Source organism: Embiotoca jacksoni, unplaced genomic scaffold, assembly GCF_022577435.1.
Source record: "Embiotoca jacksoni isolate LCO1_2020_lvr unplaced genomic scaffold, fEmbJac1.0.p SCAF_4, whole genome shotgun sequence".
NCBI lineage: Eukaryota > Metazoa > Chordata > Actinopteri > Embiotocidae > Embiotoca > Embiotoca jacksoni.
In genome coordinates, this window is record NW_027185392.1 from 11,019,096 (window position 1) to 11,042,614 (window position 23,519).

At 40.5% G+C, this 23,519-nt stretch overlaps 1 protein-coding gene across 1 annotated transcript in view; it reads left to right on the forward strand.

Annotated features, from left to right (window-relative positions):
• The first annotated feature begins 4,019 nt into the window (after window positions 1-4,019).
• Window positions 4,020-23,519, forward strand: part of LOC138208791 (myosin-9-like) — a 31,460-nt gene continuing 11,960 nt past the window's right edge. Inside the window, exons 1-18 of the mRNA XM_069166908.1 lie at window positions 4,020-4,232; window positions 8,241-8,431; window positions 8,650-8,790; window positions 8,966-9,122; window positions 9,444-9,471; window positions 10,118-10,211; window positions 10,627-10,647; window positions 12,665-12,757; window positions 13,273-13,336; window positions 13,832-13,930; window positions 14,255-14,398; window positions 14,516-14,611; window positions 14,742-14,818; window positions 15,034-15,228; window positions 16,282-16,455; window positions 16,691-16,864; window positions 19,700-19,814; window positions 20,230-20,420. Of these exons, the coding sequence (XP_069023009.1) occupies window positions 8,246-8,431; window positions 8,650-8,790; window positions 8,966-9,122; window positions 9,444-9,471; window positions 10,118-10,211; window positions 10,627-10,647; window positions 12,665-12,757; window positions 13,273-13,336; window positions 13,832-13,930; window positions 14,255-14,398; window positions 14,516-14,611; window positions 14,742-14,818; window positions 15,034-15,228; window positions 16,282-16,455; window positions 16,691-16,864; window positions 19,700-19,814; window positions 20,230-20,420 (2,049 nt within the window). The 5' untranslated portion in view covers window positions 4,020-4,232; window positions 8,241-8,245. The remainder of the gene's footprint in view (window positions 4,233-8,240; window positions 8,432-8,649; window positions 8,791-8,965; window positions 9,123-9,443; window positions 9,472-10,117; window positions 10,212-10,626; window positions 10,648-12,664; window positions 12,758-13,272; window positions 13,337-13,831; window positions 13,931-14,254; window positions 14,399-14,515; window positions 14,612-14,741; window positions 14,819-15,033; window positions 15,229-16,281; window positions 16,456-16,690; window positions 16,865-19,699; window positions 19,815-20,229; window positions 20,421-23,519) is intronic.

Below are 23,519 nucleotides of genomic sequence, written 5' to 3' on the forward strand. Positions count from 1 at the left end.
AATGTTCAATTTTTATATGTTTTTAGAAAAATACTGACAATAGATTACATTTTCATGCAGAAAGGTTCGACATGTAAAGTCTTCTCACACTTCAGAAACTTCGACCACCCAGAGGGAGGAAGTAGCTTCTGTGCTTTCCGGGGCTGAAAATATTTCCACAGCAGGGCCAAAAGCCCGGGAAGATTGTCATTGGTCTGTGAAAGCATCAACATCAGGACACACTCCAATGGCCAAGAACACCTGAACTATATCATCTGTTGGGTTGCTGCATACTGATCCGGTCTGTCACAAATGACAAACCTAACAATGTGTTTGCAGTTGCAGGTTTTTTTGAATACTTCAGATTATTAGATCCTCAAAAAATACAGACCAACTTGACCGATCAGTGACTTTCCGAGTGGTAAAGCCCCACCTCAAACGTTCTTGAACTTTCAGAGAGAGCAATCCCTTGGAGCAGAGACTTCGAGTTCCTTGAAGGTTTCTGTTCCCTGTGGAAAGTTCTAGCAGAGAGCCTGAATGTGAGAGGTGGAATTTTTTTTTTTTTTTTTTTTTTTTTTTTGATGCACATAAAGCTTCAGTTCTGTGAGTGCACATTACAAATGTAAAAGTACTGAGATAAATACTTTTGATCAGTTCTGTGGATTTTGTGTGAGGAACCGTGGAAACAGTGGAGTCTCTTTTATTACACTGCAATTGTTTATAATTCAAGGTTTCTGATACACGGTCTCAAGACGGAGCAGACAGAAGTGTTGGTGACATCATCGGCGTTCATGAGACATTAGTAGCAGTACTACTCCTCATGACAAGTAAACTGAGCTTCATGTGTATAATCGGAGGTGTCGCGTCATTTCAAACATATACTCATATTCCCAGACTTTCATCCACACAAAAAAATGCAGACATGCTTTCAATGTCTGTGGAGCCAAAAATGTGTTCATCTTGTAATATCCAGTTGTGTCCACAGCAGGGAGTACTTTTCAATCTTTTTTTTTTTTTTTTTTAGACTTGACCTCAGGGGGGTGTCACTGTGTCACCCGGCTCACAGGAACATTTTGAGAAAGTGACAAATCCCTCCATAACAACTTACTTTAAATCTGATGTTTTCAAACTTTTTTTTTTTTTTTGTCACTAAGGACTTTTATTGGTTTTGTAAAATTAATCTTAGTGGGTTTTATTTTTTTTTTTTATTTTTTTTTTTTAAAAGAGTATAAGTAAATTATCTTCTGCACATCTCAGTCATCTAAAACAACTCTTAACTGTGACACTGAAGGTAAAAATCAGGCCTGTGTCTGCAGACACAGTCCTATGGTTCTCTTCCTGCTGCCGCCTTTGGACTTTCCCCTTCAGTGAAATTTACCTACATGACTTGACATGACTCTTGTTTTTATCTCTGTAGCTTACATAACAGCAAGTCACACTCTTTCTTTCTACATTAAGCACAAAGATGATGTGTATACCATTAAAAAAAAACAACAACAACATGCATGATCACCTTTCACTGATACCATTGTGAGGTGTCTGAGACTGTTTTCGATGCAGGAAGCTGCATTATATAATTGTGAGTTGGTGTAACAACAGACTGCCCTGTGGCGGCAAAAATCACCCAACAGGATTGTGACTGAGAGAGTCAGCTGGGGAGAGACAAAAACCTCATCAGACACTAATTATCATTTACACTTCTTCTAGTCTAATCCTATTTTCATTTAATTTACATAGCCCTTTTTAAAAAACAAGTTACATGATGCTTTATAAAGACAAAAACACAGGAAATACCAGATAAACATTGAATTAAATGTGGCAAAGATTGACAAAGAAACAAAGGAGGTTAAAAAAAATGTCACTGAAGTACCGAATAAAACTTCAAAACAATGCAACTCCAAAATAAAGTGTTTTTTCAGAGTGATTTACTCTTGCATGTTGTATATTTTGTGTATTGAGAAGTAGTTGAACCACATGTGAGTCAGGGATATTGAGCCATTTTCTTGAGATCAGTTACAGCACATCATTTTGTATCTGAAACGAGCGATTCAGGCTTATGTATATCCATCCAGTTTGTTTTGATCCTTCACTAAGACAACTTTAAAACGATTAAGTTAACCGCAATCTAAAGTTGCTGTTTTATTTTATGACCTACAGTAAAATACAGTCAGCATACAGTGTACGCACACACCCTTCAATCCTGATATTGTGTGTGTGTGTTCATGTTGCGACATGCTGCCCCTATGTTACTATCAGCTCATCTTTGATGTGACAGATGTGAAACAACAGGAGGACAAGAGCTCAAGGTAATGACGGGTTTGAAAAGAAACTATACACCACAGGAAAAAAAAAAAATCCTAAACAATAAGGCCCGCCTACCTCCACCTCTCTGCTTTGCAGCCTCTCTGGAAATCTCTTTCTTTCTCCGTTTGCTCTCTCTGACCATATATGGTAGGGAATTAAACCAAAAGCTCATTGGTGGACGGGAGACAAAGCGCAGTTCACCTTTTTTGAGATGTGTTGTGGTATCTCTGAGGCAATGTCTTTATTTTTGTTGGTTCATTAATATTTTATTGTCAAGTGTATATATAAGGTAGAGTAATTTGTTTTGTTTTTTCCAGCAAACACATTGCAAAGACCCTCCGTGGTTTACATGTTTGCACTGATACTGGACCCATCGAGATGTCACTGAAACCATTGAGACATATAAACACACTGTGTGTGTTAGTTTTACATGTTGGCCGACATTTGACTCTTCTCTGCAGGCATTTATGGGTTTTGTATCATATTTCCACCTCGGACACATCAGCAGTGCCACACCCATGCTCCTGTTGCAGGTACAGACGAGGCCCTGCATTCCTCTACACGTACCCACACAAACACATGCACACATTATGTCTCATATTCCAGGGAAAACATGTCAAACTTTTTGGCTTTTTCCTCCCTTCATGCCAGCAGTATTGCAGCTCAGTTGCACGGCATGTTGAGTATTTATCCTGTACTTAATTGTCCAGATTACCCACGATGCTGAGTTTTATTTATCCTAGCCTTTGGATCTGGTCAAGACTAGGCTGCAGACCCTGCAGAACAACGCCAAGCCAGGGTGTGCCATGCGCACACACCCACACACACACACATGCAAATACACAATATACTCCCACCACTCCCATCACACAACAATAATCACAGCTCTTTCTACCATGAACAACTCATCCTCCTCGTGTGTGTAACTTACAACAGGTAAAGCAGTTGATCATTTCAAACTTCGTTTAGAATAAAGTTTTTCTATTTTCCCTGGGTTTTATAATCAATGTGCAAATCTTGGTAACTCATGCTCAAAAAAATACACTTTTGGATTGTATATCAGAAAACATGGATATAAAAAAAAATGTCAGTAAATACTGTAAAGAAGCTCAAGGCAAGTTTTGTCCGACCAAAATCTAAGGGTACTTAATTTAAAATGATGTAAAAGCACTATGAATTTTATATTTCAGAAGCTCAAAGCAGAGAACATTTTGTTTATTTTTTTCCTGATGAATGACAAACGTGATTAACCAAATATCAACATTGTTGGTGAGTAGTTTTCTGTCAATCGACTAATCAATTAGAAAATACTGTAGGCATACTTCTTATTTATCACAGACAGCACATAGTCTACCTAAACAGTGAGTCACCTTAAGGTATAAGATTCTGGTCCTTCCTGTAAATGACTTAACCTATTTGCTTCCTGTATACACAGAAAGACATAATATGCACAGCAACAAAACACTGATCACACGTGCACATCAATTATTCTATGTGCTTTTTCCGCCGTTTGTTTGTTAAAATAACCTTCAGGTTGTAAAAGCATGGCATCTGTTTTTTTTTTTTTAATGGTCTTATTTTTTTTTCTTCACAACTAGTTGTATCGACTTCTCATAACTCCAGGTTTTTACGCGGAGCTCCTGAACGCAGCACACGCTGCGGGAGGGAGAGGGCGTGGCTTTTATGTTACCTGCGAAAAATAAAAGTGGGCGGATCAAAGGTGCAAACTGTTCATCATCCTCGCAGTGCCACGCCGGAGCAGCTGGGCCGCCTGACAGAGCAGAAACTCGGCTGGAGACTCGAGAAAAAGCAGCAGAGAGGAGTTTTTGTTTTCTCTATTCCCGGAGCAGCTTCTTGTTTTGTGGTCAGAGGATCGTCGAGCAGAACTACGCTGCTGCAAAGACGGACACCGGAAGAGCTCACCTACAGTGCCTGCAGCTGAAAACCAGGTGTGTTCTCATGTTTTTACTCCGCAGTTAAGAGACAGCTCCGTTGTTTTAACTGTGTCTCCAGAAGATGGGAACGATCGTGGGCTTAAATTAATCAAATACAGCTCACATTTAATCAGGTTTGCTCGCGCACCTGGCCAGGTGTTCTCATCAGGTGAGAGAGAAGACCCCATTTAACCTGCGCATGCTCAATCATCACCTAGTTCTCTCTGAATCATGATGCAATGTGTCAGAATAAATTTAAATCCTTTCCGTAGGACATCTGCTGAGTCAAGAGTCTCGTTATGTTACTCACACCAGTTTAACCGGCAAACTCCCAGTCATACTTTTAAAAGAGGGGTCTAAATATACAAGGATCACAATGGTTTATAAACTGTTGTGTAAATTAAAAGTTGCTTACCCGATGAGCACAACTCTTTAGACTTGAGCTTACTTGGTGGTTTGTATGAGATGAACTGTATTATTTTTGCCATAAAACAAACGACACACCCAGCTGCTGTGAGTCGACCCTCAGGTTAAAAGAATGGCTGGATGGTGGATGCTTTAGGGCTGTGATCTGGAGCTCTTGTCTGTTATGAATTATCAACGTGATTTTGAAAAGGCTGCCTCAACTGGGGCATATTTCTAGGCATGACTAGTCACGATAGTTTCTTATCATAACGGAGTCTTCCTCTTTTAGGTCAGCCCGGAAATTTCGCAGCACTGCAGTCACAGTCATCCAAAGGTGCTGCAGAAACACCCTATCAACATTCGCAGTGCAGTCTGTTGTTACACACAAAGTGAAATTCAAACATCTGAAAACTTTTCCCCTCTTTTTTTTTAATTTTTTTTTATTGTGCCTGTTTGACAAATACAGATTTAACTGCTCGTCCTGCTCCAACTGAAACTTTAAACATTTAACAAATCCAGCATCCTCTCATTCACTATATTAACTCTAACTAATCCCTGAGGTCAGGGCCACAACATTGCAGATCTTTTACCCGTTCTTCACCACAGCAGCCTCGTACCAGCAGCCAGGCTGCAGATGGCAGGGCTCGAGCTCTCTGTGTGAGCCACAGAAGCCTCGATAAAGCAGGGATTGACTGGCAGCCAAGAGCAGGTGGAGGAGGAGAGTGGAGATGCAGTTTTAGACCAGAGGTCCAGACAATAGGAATGTATTTATGGTGGTTGAGGTTTACCAGGTTCATGGGATCATCCTGACCTCAGCAGAGGTTTGGCAGGTTGTGTCGGATATTAAATTTAGATTTGAGTGACAGGAATTAATACAGAAGAGTGGATGTGAAGATTGAAGTAGCTCAATTTGTCGTTTTGAAACACACGGTGTCAAAATGTGCAGAGGAAGAGTTTGTGTAACTTCCTGAGGAAGTTAACCCATGGATAACTTAACCAGCGAAGCAACATGCATGCGACTGTCACAAGTTTTCTGTGTCAACTTTGTGTGTGTGTGTGTGTGCGTGTGCGTGTGCGTGTTTAGTGGTTTAATAATGATGCCTGTCACACTATAAATAGATGACTCATTTAGTTTTCTGTGCCACTCTGAGAGCACATTATAAAACCAGAAGAGATCTTCAGTGTCTCTTCCTCCCCCCACTGATTTTCAAGAGTCTGAGCACATAATGTACTTAAGAGAGACACAGATGACACCTTCAGCACTGATCCCTTTATCCCTCACTCTACACACACACACATATGCTCGTATGCAAGCACACACATGCACACACATTGCTGTATGTCAGCTTCCATCCTCTGCCTGTGATGAGTGTATGCTGTACAGATGAAAAAAGTCCATTGAGGCCAATTGCTTATTTTGCGTTTGATAGTTTAAAAGTGTGAAACCTGGAGACATGTTATACAAAATAATTTTTTAAAAAGCAAAAAGATTTAGAAACCACCATGTTCGTATTTACAGAAACCGATTTGGAATATTTTTTGTTTTAAGGCTCTGTTTTGTGTAATAACTCTCTAACTTTAATTAGAAATAACCTTTTCAGTTTAAAATTTAGATTTTCATTCATCAAATCACGTCAAGATCATTTTGACTTTGTCATGTCTCTTTCTTTTCCCCTTCATGACTTTGAAAAAAATTTAACAATCCTTTGTCAGAAACAAAAGAATGAGCTCTCCAGGTTGTCGTTGAAGTAGTTTATCATGTAAACTCTGAATCTGTTCAGACTCTGGATGCACAGATGCTGTTGTATAAAACAGAATCCAGGTGATCGGTTTTATCCTTTTTTAGGACGTTTTTAAACAAATGTCTCTGATGCTGCGCTGACTGTTTCTTTAGGGTGTGGTCAGGAAATGATGACATTTCTCTCTGCCCAGACTTGCTCAGACATTCCTTCCTTCCTGCCTGCAAAGCATCCCTCCTCCACAGACCACCATCAGGACTGTTAAATACAGTAACTTTAAGCAACAGGCGGCTTTAAATACACGCAGCGGAAAGATATGTAATAGCTGCACATTTATTAGCTCGGGTGAAAATTGAGGATCTGAACAGAGGGTTGTGGATAAGGAGCGGGAGTCGGGAATTTGTGGAATTCTGTGTAATGAGTCGGTGAGGAAGGAATGTGGACCAGACGGGGAATAAAGGATGGACAGGTAGAAGAGGAGAGAGTTATACTGTGGAGAAAAGTGACAACTTGTTGTGTCTGAATGTGTTGAGAGAGCAGGTTTGTGTGAGCGCACACACCTCATCACACGAGAGGATTGGAACAGATTCTAGAGTCTCAGAGACACAAACGGTTCAGTTGTTCCGCTTTACAGTATGTAGCACTTTTCATCAATATAATGCAGCGAACTGTGGAGTTGAACTAACACCAGTCTGATAGTGTCAATAGCTGTCAACTAAACCACAGTTAAAGTTAATCCTCATTCAGAGGCTGCAAAGTCCTCTTAATAATAGTGATCAGAATATTTTGGGGATGAAAGAAACATTTTTTACTTGCATTATGGAGGTTATGCTTTCGAAGGGGTTTGTTTGTTTGTTTGTTTTTCAGCAGGACTAACAGTCCCATTTTCATGAAACCTGGTGGAAAGATGTGGAATGGACATAGAAAGAAACCATTAAATTTTGTAGTGGATCATTAAATCACAACCCTCTTTCACGTGGACCTGTGATCCTCTGAAATGTACTTGCTCAAATTTAAAACAGGGAACAGTCGTTATGGAGCATTGGTCTCAATACAGAGGTCTCATAGAGGAGAACAGGAAACAGTACAACTGTAATACATAAAACACAGAAGAGATGATGGGAAACAAACGTTCTCTGCTGGATTCAAACCAAAGTGAAGTCAGCGTCTTTTTAAGCCTCTTCATGTGTAGACATGTTTAATCTGAATTTTGATCGGCTACTCGGTCACAGAAAATAATACTGACTGGCTGCTGGTTGGTTTTAAAGAAACCTAAATCCAGATTCTTGTCAAGTTGACTCAGATTCCAGTGTGAATTGATCGTGATGCTTCTTTCCCTCCTGTCGCGTTCGCTCCTTTAAACTCTGCAGCTTCACTTTGAGTTCATAATTTGAGACCAAGAGCTACTATAGGTGTGATTTGATCCCTTTTCGAATTGTTGTTGTTGTTGGGTATTTCCAGGTATATTTTATTAATTAACAAAGTCAACCTTTTGAATCTTCAAATTGGTCTCCTAAAGATAAATTAAGTTTGTTGGGTGTGGCCAATACTGATGGCCTATCAAACCACATGAAGCAATTTGCACTAAATCAATAATGTTGTGTCCAGACCCTCCACCAAACAGAATTAACAGCTCTGCTAAGTAAGTGAAAACATAACCTTCTGAGTGTAGGTATTTGTAATGTAATCTATGCAGCTGCTTCTCTTTTAAATCTCACTAATTGAAATGACAAAGAACAGGACCTAATATAGCATGTCAAGCTTGTGTCACAGTAAAATGTCAATAATCTGTAAAAGCCATTTAACCTTGCCTCGAAAGGTCAGACTTTCCAAACTGGCTTTGTATTTGTTGAACTCATTCTCTTGCTCCGTCTTAAAGCTACCATGGCCGACGCAGACAAGTTCCTGTACGGGGACCGCGGCTCGACGAATAACCCTATGGCTCAGGCCGACTGGGCCACCAAGAAGCTGGTGTGGGTCCCCAATGAGAAGTTGGGCTTCGAGGCCGGCTCGGTCAAAGAGGAGCATGGAGAGGAGTGTGTGGTGGAGCTGACCGACTCTGGCAAGAAGGTGAACGTCAATAACTTCTCTGAATATCTTCATTTAATGATACACAATAAGTTGCTGGTGAACATCGTCCTCAACTGACAACAAACCTGCATGTTCATTTGATTTATGCTTTTATGACTAAAACTTTAGACAGTGCAATGTCAAACTGATATGTTTCCACTATGTTAACCTTGTTCAGGAAGCCTGTCTGACGGGTGCCTTGTTTTTGTAAACCTCAGGTGAAGGTAAACAAGGATGACATTCAGAAGATGAACCCACCCAAGTTCAACAAGGTGGAGGACATGGCGGAGCTCACCTGCCTGAATGAGGCCTCTGTGCTGCACAACCTCAAGGAGAGATACTACTCTGGACTCATCTATGTGAGTTTGGGTGGATACATGTGTGCACGTGTTTATTTAGCAGCACCACAAATGTGTGTTTCAACATAATTTCATGTTCCAGGTCTTCTCTTCATGGCATTTTTCATGTGTACTCATGCAGCTCATTCAGCATCAAGCTCCTCTTTAACAGTCTCATATATTCTGTCTCGCGCAGACGTACTCTGGTCTTTTCTGTGTGGTGGTCAACCCATACAAGTACCTGCCCATCTACAGCGAGGACATAGTGAACATGTACAAGGGCAAGAAGAGACATGAGATGCCCCCTCACATCTACGCCATCACAGACACGGCCTACAGGAGCATGATGCAGGGTACCACTGTCGCATTTTTATGTTTGTTGGTAAAGTACACACACAGCTAATGTCTATTTACTTAATTTTTTTTTAATTTACTTTATTCAATAAATATTTACACTCTCAATACACAATTTAGAATACAACAGTGAATAAAATCCATTGCAATTTCCCTAAAACCTTAAAATCACCTCATCGTTTCAGTGCTACATTGTATAGAGACATACTTTGTCACAAACACACAACACGTTACTGAGCGTCACTTCAGCTGCTTGTGTTTTTCTGTTCAGTCATCTTTGTCTCCTTATCGGTATTCTCGTCTTTCTCTTCCTCTAACAGATCGAGAGGACCAGTCCATTCTTTGCACGTACGTCTCTCTCTTTTCTCCTATTACCTTCTCATTAAACGGGAGTTATTTCTTAAGTAATTCGTCCTTCTCGTTGACATTCATCCAGCTTCTGCACATTCTGTCATTTTCCTGGTTGTTCGATCAAGCCTCGATTTAGTTTTTCCCCTTAATACACTGCAGGCTTTATGCAAAAATGACACTCGTAGTGATGAACCAAGAGAGAATTACCACCTGAGTCTGCAGCTTGACTCAAAGCTGCAGCATCTGTGCACTCTTACAGTAAAAATGAACAGCTGTTTATCAAGTTGGGCTTAAAAGGTGATGATGTGTCAATGTTAGTTTTGTAACTCGTTTCTGTTGCCCCCAAGTGGCCAAAAAAAATCTGATCTTGCTGCAGTTTTTGACCTGTATTTAATTGCATTGTTGGAGCTTTTGATCATATCACATGATCTTCATCAGCAGATAAAGCACAATTGTAGATGACTGTAATTTTGCAGCTCTAATCTATGTTTGGTGAAGAGGTTTAGAGTTCATGCTTGACTTCGGAAAACTTGCATCATGAATTTTCAGTGTACTGTCCCTGTTTTTAATATAAATGACCCCTCTGATTGTTTCGTATTATGTGTCTACATCTCTTTTTGCATTTTTTTTTCTATTCCTGCAGTGGGGAGTCCGGAGCAGGAAAAACTGAAAATACAAAGAAAGTTATTCAGTATCTTGCACATGTCGCCTCATCCTTCAAGTCCAAGAAAGATCAGGTCAGTAAAAAGCTGCTGTTTTGGTCTTTTTTTTTTTTTTTTTCAGTTACTTCGTCCAAACAGTTGGAAACACCACGATGGAAAGACCCCAGTATTTTTCTGGCCTCTGATGTTCTCTGATCAAGTCCATCTTTATAATGTTGTAGTATACCCGAACAAGCTGCGTCGTGACTACTGAGCATTCCTGTTTCAGGCCTCGACGTGCCTGCCTCACCTTTGCGGTGTCTTAAAGTGAAGCAGAACGAAGATGTGTGTTTTTGCAGTTCTCGACATGAAATGTTTAAATAATTTCTTCATGACTCATCAGGCGACACCAGGTTTCCTCTGCAGTTTTATAATTTTGTGTTGAAGTTGGTATCAAATGTGTTGAAATGTGTCTTTTTTTTTTACTTTTTTTTTTTTACCTCTTCTCCAGGGCAATGCTGTGTTGTCACATGTGAGTTTATCTCTCTGACTCCATTAAATGTCTGTACTACTCTACTAACAGAAAATATCAAAGGAAATGCATTCAGGACTGTTGCCTCAGGCTTTAACGTAGCAGTTTTACATTTTGGGAAATGCCCTCGTGTGCCTTCTTGCTGAGAGTTAAATGAAAAGAATGATAGCACTCTTATGTCTGTATGGTAGATATCAAGCTGCTGGTATAAAGTCTGGAAACTGGGGTCAACAGCTAGATTGGCTTTGTCCAAAGTAACAAAATCCACCTACCAGAAGCTTTAAAAATAAATAAATAAATAAATAAAAATATTATATCGTTGTTTTAATCTGTAAAAAAAAAAATAATTAAAAAAAAGTTTATAAAGCATGCTGGCACAAACCCCTCTAATACAAGAGCTTGTCATTTTTACTGTTTGGGCTAACCCAGGCTAACAATTCCCCGTTTCCCGTCTTTATGCTGTGCTGTAAGATAACTGCCTGACCAGCATTAAACTTGCTTTCAGGTGCCGTTTCAAACTGTCACGCTGCCCAAACTAATATCCCTCCAAATATGAAGCCTCAAGGCTCCTCCTTTTATGAAAATATGTTAAACAGGATTTTTTTTTTTCTGCACAAAGGACAAAGTCTGAAAATCTGGATGTTCTACATTTCATCATTTGTCTGTAAACCAGAGAATGCTCAAAATGCACAATTGGCATGCGTTTAGTTGCTGAAGGTGCTGCAGACAGCCGTCTCCTAAATCAGTGAACACCTCATGTATGTAGAGTTTTGCCTTGTTCACTTTGCTATACAATTTCACATCCATTACAAACTAAAATGTCCATAAATATACAACTTTACTGCAATGAAGCTGCAGTCTGTGACGGGTCAGATTAACGAGACTCGGCAGTAATGAATGTAATCCGGGTTTTGACAGAACGTTAACAGGATCGGTTTTGGTAACAGGTTGAAGTTGTTTGTTCTTGCCAGCTTTACTCTGAATTTTTTAAGTACCCGCAGAATCAAACTGCAGCGGGATTTAAATGACCATCTCCTAACCCAGTGTTGCACACATCTACACACCTGGCACAACAACTTTATTAATTACTCCATGAATTATCCCTGATGCAAAGACAGGATCGGTCAGGATCTAATGGCAAATTATGCTTCACTTCAGATAAGTGAGCTGTCCCACAGATAACCACAGTTAATGAGCTGCTGTTATTATTTGTGACTTGACTTTCATTCTCAGGTTAAGTCCTAACTTCCATTTTAGTTGTTGATTTATAAATTTACGCTATCGTTTTATAAAACTAACACGCTAACAAATAGTTTGGTGTGGGTTCAGGGAATAAAGAGGTGGATCGGCTCAATAATTATTTTATTGTAACAGTAAACTGCCCAACAACACAGCAGAGCAGTAACTTAATCTGAGGCTGAACTCCACCTTGATGTTTTGGCCTCATTTAAAGCTGCATTAGGTGAAAGTTCCCCACTCTGCCCAGCAGCTGTTTTTTTTTTTTTTTTTTAAACTTCATTCTGGTATATATAGAATATATGGGGTTTATATATATATATATATATATATATATATTTTTTTTTTTTTTTTTTTTTTTTTTGCCATGTGCCCTCCTGCATTTCCTTTGGGGGGATCTTGGCTAACCTGCTTGTGTGCCTCTTCTGCTCTCTTGTTGGTGCCTGCATGGACGGAGACAGCCATATAGGGGTTTGAGCGTGAGTGGGCTTGCTGCGCTGTGGGAATGTGCAGGATTCAGTTTTTGCTTGTCTGTGTGTGGTTGGTTGGGAAACAATAACATCCCCTGAAGTCATTATTTTACGTTGTGCTGCAAGGATGGTTTTTAATAAGCTAAATAAATCATTTCACAGTTTGGTTATACTGGCATATGAAAGAACTACAGCGCTGGAGGAAAATGCATGATTTTAAAGTTGTGCTTACTTGACGAACGTCTATCTTAGTCTTAATACGTTGATATTGGAGTCTATAGTTTGGTCTGATACTGTCTTCTCTCTGCCAGGGGGAACTGGAGAAGCAGCTGCTGCAAGCAAACCCCATCCTGGAGGCCTTTGGCAATGCAAAGACCGTCAAGAATGACAACTCCTCAAGATTTGTAAGGGCTGTTTCATCAGTTTTTACTATAGTGCTTCCATAAAAGTCTCTCTCACAATTTAAGAAAGATTTATTAAAAAATAATCTCAACAATCAAAGTAGCAGATGCTGAGGTACACTGACTTTTTCATAATAACCTTTTTAATACAATCCCCATTGTCTTCACCTGCCATTACGGCCTCCCTGCCTGGTTACCAGCCGCTTACTTTGGACTTCAAGCTCCTCTTTGTAATGCAAGCTGTCTTTAAAAAAAAAAATCTGTCGTCACAAAGTCTAAGACTAGTTAGCTGTGATGACACAATCAGGGTTATTTCATCTGACTTAGAAAAGCCCCTGCAGAGCCACATGACATTAAAGAGTTTGTTAATGAGAATTACACGCTGTGATGAGTAAATGGAAATCAATGTGTGAAATTAGTGGAATAACTCTTCATACAAGTTGCATAATACTATGCAGTATATTACATTCAAAGTTTTAGTGCTGTACTCAAATGATTTCATTTGTTTTCTCCTCAAGGGAAAATTTATCAGGATCAACTTTGACGTCAACGGATACATCGTTGGAGCCAACATTGAAACATGCATCCTTTTTTAAAAAATATGTTGTTTGCTTTCTGTGTTCGTCCATGTTTTTGCCTGCTACAAGACTCCATAGTCAAAATTAACAAAGGGTCCCTATGATCTTCTGCATATACTTTTCCCTCCAACCCATTTTCACCAGAATCACAGAAGCAGATGATTATGCTGTAATCACCCAGCGTCAATTAGTTTATGATGATTTTACCTGCCAGATCTTTGTTCAGTGTACCATGTGAGCATAAAACCCAATGAAAATATTAAGTGTTTTATTATATTTTAGACAAGTATTTTTTGACCCAGAGCTTTTCTACAAAACGGAGCCTAAAGTTCATGGAAAATTTAAGTGCAATCTCCTCCTCCGTTAGGCTTTTAATTGTGTTTCAGTGGTGCCTAAAAGTAGCTGCCACACAGCCTTACTTGTGTACTACATTTTAAAGAAGTTCTTGTTGGCTTCACTTGCTTTTGTGTGCGTTTGTCCTTAACGGAGATGTTGTCAGATCTTTTGGAGAAGTCTCGAGCCGTCAGACAAGCTAAAGAGGAGAGGAGCTTCCACATCTTCTACTACATGCTGACAGGAGCAGGAGACAAGTTACGCTGTGAGCAATGAAACATTTTATTACAATGCAAATGCAATAAACTTGGCTTCATGACGGAAAGATGAAAGTTTTTACATAACTGGTTAAAAGCTGAATGTGACTTTCAGTTCAACAGGCAAGATTAAAGAGAAATCTTTGAATTGATTTCGGCATATATGATTGAGGCTCCTGTTCGCCTCAGCAGAAATACAGTGCTGCTGCTGAGGTGTGACCCACATACAGCTGAGCAGCCACCTGTGAATGCCAGGTCCAGTTCTGCTTAGCTTTAGAGAACAAATATGATCAGTTGTCAATAAACCCTTCTCTTTCCTCTTCGTTATCCAGCCGAGTTGTGTCTGGAGGATTACAGCAAGTACCGTTTTATGTCCAATGGAAACGTAACGATTGCCGGGCAGCAGGACAAAGATGTGTTCACCGAAACCATGGACGCCTTTCAGATCATGAGCATCCCAGAAGAGGAAAGAATCGGTATCTACCATTTTATTCTTTAACTTGTCAGAATCAGAAATGTAATGCGTGCAATTCATCATGTGCTGTGGTTCTCTCCTCTGCAGCAGACACTGACCTTTTCCGTTTCTCGTTCAGGTCTGTTGAAGGCGGTGTCGGCCGTGCTGCAGTTGGGGAACATGACCTTTAAGAAGGAGCGTCACTCTGACCAGGCCTCTATGCCCGACGACACCGGTACACACATTTACACAGACATTACACCACCATCATCATCATCATCATCCTCTCCTCTGTGCAAGCTGTCTGTCTCACACCATCATCATCCTCTCTATCTTCCAACATGATCCCCATGTTTCACCTCCAGCTGCCCAGAAAGTGTGTCACCTGCTGGGCATCAATGTGACCGACTTCACACGAGCCATCCTGTCTCCCAGAATCAAGGTCTGCTTGGCATCTAATACATGATAGTTCGCTGACAATCAATGTTATTGAAATATTTGGTACATAGTTTGTGATCCAAGTTTCTCATCTTTGTCTCAATTGGGAGAAATGTTTCCACTCGATATAAAAGAACAAGATTTAGTCAACCAGCCAGTTTCCATGTGATCATGAATGTGGTATCATGGTATGACATTAAAGCATTTTCTTTTCTCCAGGTTGGCAGGGACTACGTCCAGAAGGCCCAGACCCAGGAGCAGGCTGAGTTCGCTGTGGAAGCTTTGGCCAAAGCCTCTTATGAGAGGCTGTTCCGCTGGCTGGTCCTGAGAATCAATAAAGCCCTGGACAAGACCAAGAGGCAGGGAGCCTCCTTCATTGGCATCCTAGACATTGCTGGATTTGAGATCTTTGAGGTAAATGGTTTCAGACTTGACAAATTCACTGTTTTGAATTGTAACTTTATTTCTATGATCAGAGATAAAGACGAAGGGGCTCAGGAGCTCTGTCTGTTTTAATGTGTCAAAATGGGACGCTGTTTAATGCTGCATCTTATCAGGAAGTGTCAAAGTTTAATTGGATTAAAAGAGGCATGTTTACTTCAAGATCTGAAGTGAAAAAGTCTTGTTGTGTTCCTCGCAGAAATTCACCGTAAACCTGAAGAGGAGGTCCTGTTAGATAAAGTAAAAACACTGTGTGGTTTTACGGAGTGTGACTTTAATCCATATCATATTTTACTTCTATACAACATACTCTATCAGACACACTACCAATCATACTATACTGTTTTCATATAATGACTGTTAAAATATCAACATGCTTATCATGAGTGAGAATACGCGCAGCATCAGACGTCCATCAAACTGCGACCTGGACAGGTCATATGGTAGACAAAAGATTTGAGAGAGCGCTCAAAACAAATTCAGTCTTCATCTTCAACACTATTTAAAACCCACATACAGATTTGTTAAATCCTTATTTTGTCTATAAAAGTAATGAAAATATTTGTTACTACCTTTTTCTTCTTCCAAAAATCCAAAAGGGCTCATTCACTTATGGGGGAAAGAAAACTGCGATCTCTCCTCCGCTATTGATATAGAAACAATCAATCCAATTTTTTGTGGTATTTAATGTGTATCACACATTGTGGAGTTTATTTTGGTTAGACGTGTTTCATATTAAGTGGTAAAGCCTAATTGTAATACTGCACACTCAATTTAGGGGCTACAAGCAACAAATTATGTCATTCATTATTGATTAATTTAATGCCAAAGTGATTACATTAGGTATTGCAAAATTAGGGTCTTTCTTTGATCTGTCTGAATGTCCAAATGGTATTCAGAAATGCATGTTTGAGAAAGTTTGAGAGGCTGAAAAAAGTACTTTTTTTTGTTAAAACAATTACTTGATTGTCTGTCCGTTAACTAATCGATCAATGGACTATTTGTTTCTCTAATTCTCACCTACAGCTGAATTCGTTTGAGCAGCTGTGCATCAACTACACCAATGAGAAGCTGCAGCAGCTCTTCAACCACACCATGTTCATCCTGGAGCAGGAGGAGTACCAGAGGGAAGGCATCGAGTGGAGCTTCATCGACTTCGGCCTGGACCTGCAGCCCTGCATCGAACTCATTGAAAAACCTGTACGCTGTTGTTCCTCCTCTGCTTTCACACAGTAACACTGGCAGTAGCTGTCTTAACCTTGAGTGACACTTCATATTATTGATTACAAACCCTCTGCAGAACTTGCTGCAGTATTTTCTGTGGCAAACAGTTGTGTAATACAAGTTGGGGCTTGTAACGGCACACAGATGTTACATCAGTCACAACTGCTCTGAACTGAAGCCTATCATGTGTCCTCTTGTTTGTTGATCACAGGCAGGTCCTCCGGGCATTCTGGCTCTGCTGGATGAAGAGTGTTTGTTCCCCAAGGCCACAGACAAGAGTTTTGTGGAGAAGGTGGTTCAGGAGCAGGGCACGCACCCCAAGTTCCAGAAACCCAAGAGACTCAAGGACGAAGCAGATTTCTGCATTATGCACTATGCTGGAAAGGTCAGACAATATTTCTAATGCACGTTTACAATTGGACTACACCTGCCTGTCCAATGAAAACATTTCCAAAAACTGAAAAAAAACAAGCAAAGTTCTTATTTTTCTTCATCAGTGTTTTTTTTATATATATAAAAGAAGCAGGCTGTTAAGTTTTAATAGTAGTGTTTCTATATTCTTATAGAAGGTTGCAGATATTTGTTAAACCTCTTAAGTCATTAAGTGATCATTTCTGCAATAATGGAACAAAACTCGCATCCGTTTAAAAGAGCAGCGTGTTGGATTTAATGCTATATAGCAGTGACTTTGCAGTCTGCAAAAAAATGGAACACCCCTCTCCTCACTCTGCCTTTCCAAGTGTGTAGGAGCATCTAAAGTGACCACATACAGTGGGGCAAAAAAGTATTTAGTCAGCCACCAATTGTGCAAGTTCTCCCACTTAAAAAGATGAGAGACGCCTGTAATTTTCATCATAGGTACACTTCAACTATGAGAGACAGAATGGGGGGAAAGAATCCAGGAAATCACATTGTAGGATTTTTAATGAATTAATTGGTAAATTCCTCGGTAAAATAAGTATTTGGTCACCTACAAACAAGCAAGATTTCTGGCTCTCACAGGCCTGTAACTTCTTCTTTAAGAGGCTCCTCTGTCCTCCACTCGTTACCTGTATTAATGGCACCTGTTTGAACTTGTTATCAGTATAAAAGACACCTGTCCACAACCTCAAACAGTCACACTCCAAACTCCACTATGGCCAAGACCAAAGAGCTGTCAAAGGACACCAGAAACAAAATTGTAGACCTGCACCAGGCTGGGAAGACTGAATCTGCAATAGGTAAGCAGCTTGGTGTGAAGAAATCAACTGTGGGAGCAATTATTAGAAAATGGAAGACATACAAGACCACTGATAATCTCCCTCGATCTGGGGCTCCACGCAAGATCTCACCCCGTGGGGCCAAAATGATCACAAGAACGGTGAACAAAAATCCCAGAACCACACGGGGGGACCTCGTGAATGACCTGCAGAGAGCTGGGACCAAAGTAACAAAGGCTACCATCAGTAACACACTACGCCGCCAGGGACTCAAATCCTGCAGTGCCAGACGTGTCCCCCTGCTTAAGCCAGTACATGTCCAGGCCCGCCTGAAGTTTGCTAGAGAGCATTTGGATGATCCAGAAGAGGATTGGGAGAATGTCATATGGTCAGATGAAACCAAAATAGAACTTTTTGGTAAAAACTCAACTCGTCGTGTTTGGAGGAGAAAGAATGCCGAGTTGCATCCAAAGAACACCATACCTACTGTGAAGCATGGGGGTGGAAACATCATGCTTTGGGGCTGTTTTTCTGCAAGGGGACCAGGACGACTGATCCGTGTAAAGGAAAGAATGAATGGGGCCATGTATCGTGAGATTTTGAGTGAAAACCTCCTTCCATCAGCAAGGGCATTGAAGATGAAACGTGGCTGGGTCTTTCAGCATGACAATGATCCCAAACACACCGCCCGGGCAACGAAGGAGTGGCTTCGTAAGAAGCATTTCAAGGTCCTGGAGTGGCCTAGCCAGTCTCCAGATCTCAACCCCATAGAAAATCTGTGGAGGGAGTTGAAAGTCTGTGTTGCCCAGCGACAGCCCCAAAACATCACTGCTCTAGAGGAGATCTGCATGGAGGAATGGGCCAAAATACCAGCAACAGTGTGTGAAAAACTTGTGAAGACTTACAGAAAACGTTTGACCTCTGTCATTGCCAACAAAGGGTATATAACAAAGTATTGAGATGAACTTTTGTTATTGACCAAATACTTATTGTCCACCATAATTTGCAAATATATTCTTTAAAAATCAGACAATGTGATTTTCAGGAATTTTTTTTCTCATTTTGTCTCTCATAGTTGAAGTGTACCTATGATGAAAATTACAGGCGTCTCTCATCTTTTTAAGTGGGAGAACTTGCACAATTGGTGGCTGACTAAATACTTTTTTGCCCCACTGTAACTCATGAAAATCCCTCCCCAGAGCTCATGTTTGGTTTGTCCCTTCTGGGCCTCCATAGAAACATGGCGGTGCAACATTGCAGCTTCCATGTAAGAGCACTTGCTTCCTATGTAGATATGAAGGGCTCAATCTAAGGTGACAAAAACAACAATTCTTGGTTTCAGGGGAGTATACCTTAATTATGAATGTTACATTCCTTTTCAGCCATCAGATCCCCTTAAATGCTACAAACTGTTTTTTTGATGAAGTGAAAGTAGTTATGAGACGATATAAAAAATACTTTGACACAAGTTAGAGGCATTGTCATATAAATCTAGTTAGATTATCTAAAATTACAGTACTCGTTATGCTGAAATGCCTCTTTGCGAGTAATATGTAATGATAGAGATGAACTTGTTTTCATTAACATGGCAGCAGTATTGTGATTTTGTAGCAGGTGAAGCTAATTCCTGCAGCTTTATTTACTGTTGGGTAGTTTGACTGATTAGAAAGAATAGTTGTTGTTTCTTTAGCACATTTTTATTTGAGCAGTCCAAATCTCTATCTAATTCTTCTTTTTTTTTGTTATATAAATGTAGTGAAATAAAAGTACATTGTTTTCCTCTCAAATCAAAATATTCAAGTAGAGTAGCTGAAATGTGTGCTTAAGTTCAAAAGTTGGCTCAGAAAAATTTCTTCAGCAATCACATGGCTCATACATTGAATGTGCAACTTGAGTCTGCTTCATAAATACTGCGCTTCACTGTTCTTCAGAATAAGATGCTGCATTAACTTAAAGTATCTGTGGTTTAGTAGCAGCCTCAGCTTTCCAGTTTTTCATTTTGAATGTCTCCTCTGCTGCAGGTGGACTACAAGGCCGATGCATGGTTGATGAAGAACATGGATCCTCTGAATGAGTGCGTGGCCACTTTGCTCAACCAGTCTACAGACAAGTTCATTGCCGACCTGTGGCGAGACAGTAAGTGGTGTAACTGAATTCATCCACAGTCGCATACTGCCAGGATGATTCTTGAAAATGTCGCTGCACAAGACAAAGTGTAAAATTTCTGCACATTATTTTTAATGTAAATGTGAGATTTGTCATTTTGAAGCCTGATTTGATTTGACTGAAACGTTACACTTATTCCCACAGTATCTTTTGCATGATTTCATTTATCTGTGCACCCATCTACAAAGATGCATGAAAGAACTCCATGTTTTAAATGTATTTCTAGTTAAATGTCAAATCCAAAATGAGCCAATAGTAGAAGTATCAAACAGTGGTCAACAGAGCTGCCATCAGACAGCAGGGTTGAATATTATAAGAAATTCAGATAGAAAATAATGTTATATAAAAAAAAAAAAATCTGACTTCTGTTTTTGCATCTTTACAGTGGACCGTATTGTCGGCCTGGATAAGGTGGCAGGGATGTCGGACTCCATGCACGGAGCGTTCAAAACCCGTAAGGGTATGTTCCGCACCGTGGGCCAGCTGTACAAGGAGCAGCTGGGTAACCTCATGGCCACGCTGAGGAACACCAACCCCAACTTTGTCCGCTGCATCATCCCCAACCACGAAAAGAAGGTACATGATGATGGACGCAGCTCTGCAACTGTTGCAGGGATCAATCCACGAGTTTTGTGTTGTGGTACCAGTGAAATAACACGAGATATACAGTGCATCTGGAAAGTATTCACAGCGCTAAACTTTGTCCACATTTTTTTTACATTACAGCCTTATTCCAAAATGGATTAAATAAATTTTTGCCTCAAAATTCTACACACAATACCCCATAATGATAACGTGACAAAGTTTTTTATTTTTGCAAATCTATTAAAAATGAAAAATGAAAAAAATCACAAGTATTCACAGCCTTTGCCATGACACTCAAAATTGAGCTCAGGTGCATCCTGTTTCCACTGATCATCCTTGAGATGTTTCTACAGCTTGATTAGAGTCCACCTGTGGTAAATTCAGTTGATTGGACATGATTTGGAAAGACACACACCGTCTATATAAGGTCCCACAGTTGACAGTGCATGTCAGAGCACAAACCAAGCCATGAAGTCCAAGGAATTGTCTGTAGACCTCCGAGACAGGATTGTATCGAGACACAGATCTGGGGAAGAGTACAGAAAAAATTCTACAGCATTAAAGGTCCCAATGAGCACAGTGGCCTCCATCATCCAAAAGTGGAAGTAGTTTGGAACCACCAGGACTCTTCCTAGAGTTGACCGCCCGGCCAAACTGAACGATCGGGGGAGAAGGGCCTTAGTCAGGGAGGTGACCAAGAACCCGATGGTCACTCTGACAGAGCTCCAGCGTTGCCACTGCTCCGTAAAAGGCACATGACAGCCCGCCTGGAGTTTGCAAAAAGGCGCTTGAAGGACTCTCAGACCATGAGAAACAAAATTCTTTGTTCTGATGAAACGAAGATTGAACTCTTTGGCCTGAATGCCAAGCGTCATGTCTGGAGGAAACCAGGCACCGCTCATCACCTGGCCAATACCATCCCTACAGTGAAGCATGGTGGTGGCAGCATCATGCTGTGGGGATGTTTTTTAGCGGCAGGAACTGGGAGACTAGTCAGGATGGAGGGAAAGATGAATGCAGCAATGTACAGAGACATCCTTGATGAAAATCTGCTCCAGAGCGCTCTGGACCTCAGACTGGGGCGAAGGTTCATCTTCCAACAGGACAATGACCCGAAGCACACAGCCAAGATAACAAAGGAGTGGCTTCGGGACAACTCTGTGAATGTCCTTGAGTGGCCCAGCCAGAGCCCAGACTTGAATCTGATTGAACATCTCTGGAGAGATCTGAAAATGGCTGTTCACCGACGCTCCCCATCCAACCTGATGGAGCTTGAGAGGTCCTGCAAAGAAGAATGGGAGAAACTGCCCAAGAATAGGTGTGCCAAGCTTGTAGCATCATACTCAAAAAGACTTGAGGCTGTAATTGCTGCCAAAGGTGCTTCAACAAAGTATTGAGCAAAGGCTGTGAATACTTATGTACACATTATATTTTTGTTCTTTATTTTTAATAGATTTGCAAAAAAACAAACTTTTTTCACTGTCATTATGGGGTATTGTGTGAAGACTTTTGAGGAAAAAAATGAATTTAATCCATTTTGGAATAAGGTTGTAACATAACAAAATGTGGAAAAAGTGAAGCACTGTGAATACTTTCCAGATGCACTGTAATATGATATGTGTGAACAATTTAATTGTAATGTAGAATAAAAGAGACATTTATGAAAAAGCAAACATACATACATGCATACAAAACAACCCCATCCCATTTACATCCAGACAAAGGGTATTTAGTAATGTAATGCACTAATAGATGCCCATCAACAAATAATTGGACTAGAGAGATAGAGATACGTACATAGATGGATAGATAGATGCACGTGCATAGATGGATAGATGGATAGCTATATAGATACATACATGGACACATACATACACACACACACGCGCGCATGCATACACACAGATAGATGGATACACACACGGATACATACATACACACGCATACATGCATGCATGCATACATACATGCATACAAACATAGTGGTGTGAAAAAGTGTTTGCCCTCTTCCTGATTTCCAATTTTTTTGCATGTCTGTCACTTAAATGTTTCAGATCATCAAACAAATTTAAATATTAGTCAAAGATAACAAGTAAACACAAAATGCAGTTTTTAAATGAAGGTTTTTATTATTAAGGGAGAAAAAAAAAAATCCAAACCCACATGGCCCTATGTGAAAAAGTGTTTGCCCCCTCCTGTTAAAACATAACTGTGGTTTATCACACCTGAGTTCAATTTCTCTAGCCACACCCAGGCCTGATTACTGCCACACCTGTTCTCAATCAAGAAATCACTTAAATAGGACCTGCCTGACAAAGTGAAGTAGACCAAAAGATCCTCAAAAGATAGACATCGTGCCGAGATCCAAAGAAATTCAGGAACAAATGAGAAAGAAAGTAATTGAGATCTATCAGTCTGGAAAAGGTTATAAAGCCATTTCTAAAGCTTTGGGACTCCAGCGAACCACAGTGAGCGCCATTATCCACAAATGGAGAAAACATGGAACAGTGGTGAACCTTCCCAGGAGTGGCCGGCCGACCAAAATTACCCCAAGAGTGCAGCGACGACTCATCCGAGAGGTCACAAAAGACCCCACAACAACATCCAAAGAACTGCAGGTCTCACTTGCCTCAGTTAAGGTCAGTGTTCACGACTCCACCATAAGAAAGAGACTGGGCAAAAATGGCCTGCATGGCAGAGTTCCAAGACGAAAACCACCGCTGAGCAAAAAGAACATTAAGGCTCGTCTCATTTTTGCCAGAAAACATCTTGATGATCCCCAAGACTTTTGGGAAAATACTCTGTGGACTGACGAGACAGAAGTTGAGCTTTTTGGAAAGTGTGTGTCCCATTACATCTGACGTAAAAGTAACACCGCATTTCAGAAAAAGAACATCATACCAACAGTAAAATATGGTGGTGGTAGTGTGATGGTCTGGGGCTGTTTTGCTGCTTCAGGACCTGGAAGACTTGCTGTGATAAATGGAACCATGAATTCTCCCGTCTACCAAAACAATCCTGAAGGAGAATGTCCGGCCATCTGTTCGTGACCCCAAGCTGAAGCCAACTTGGGTTCTGCAGCAGGACAAT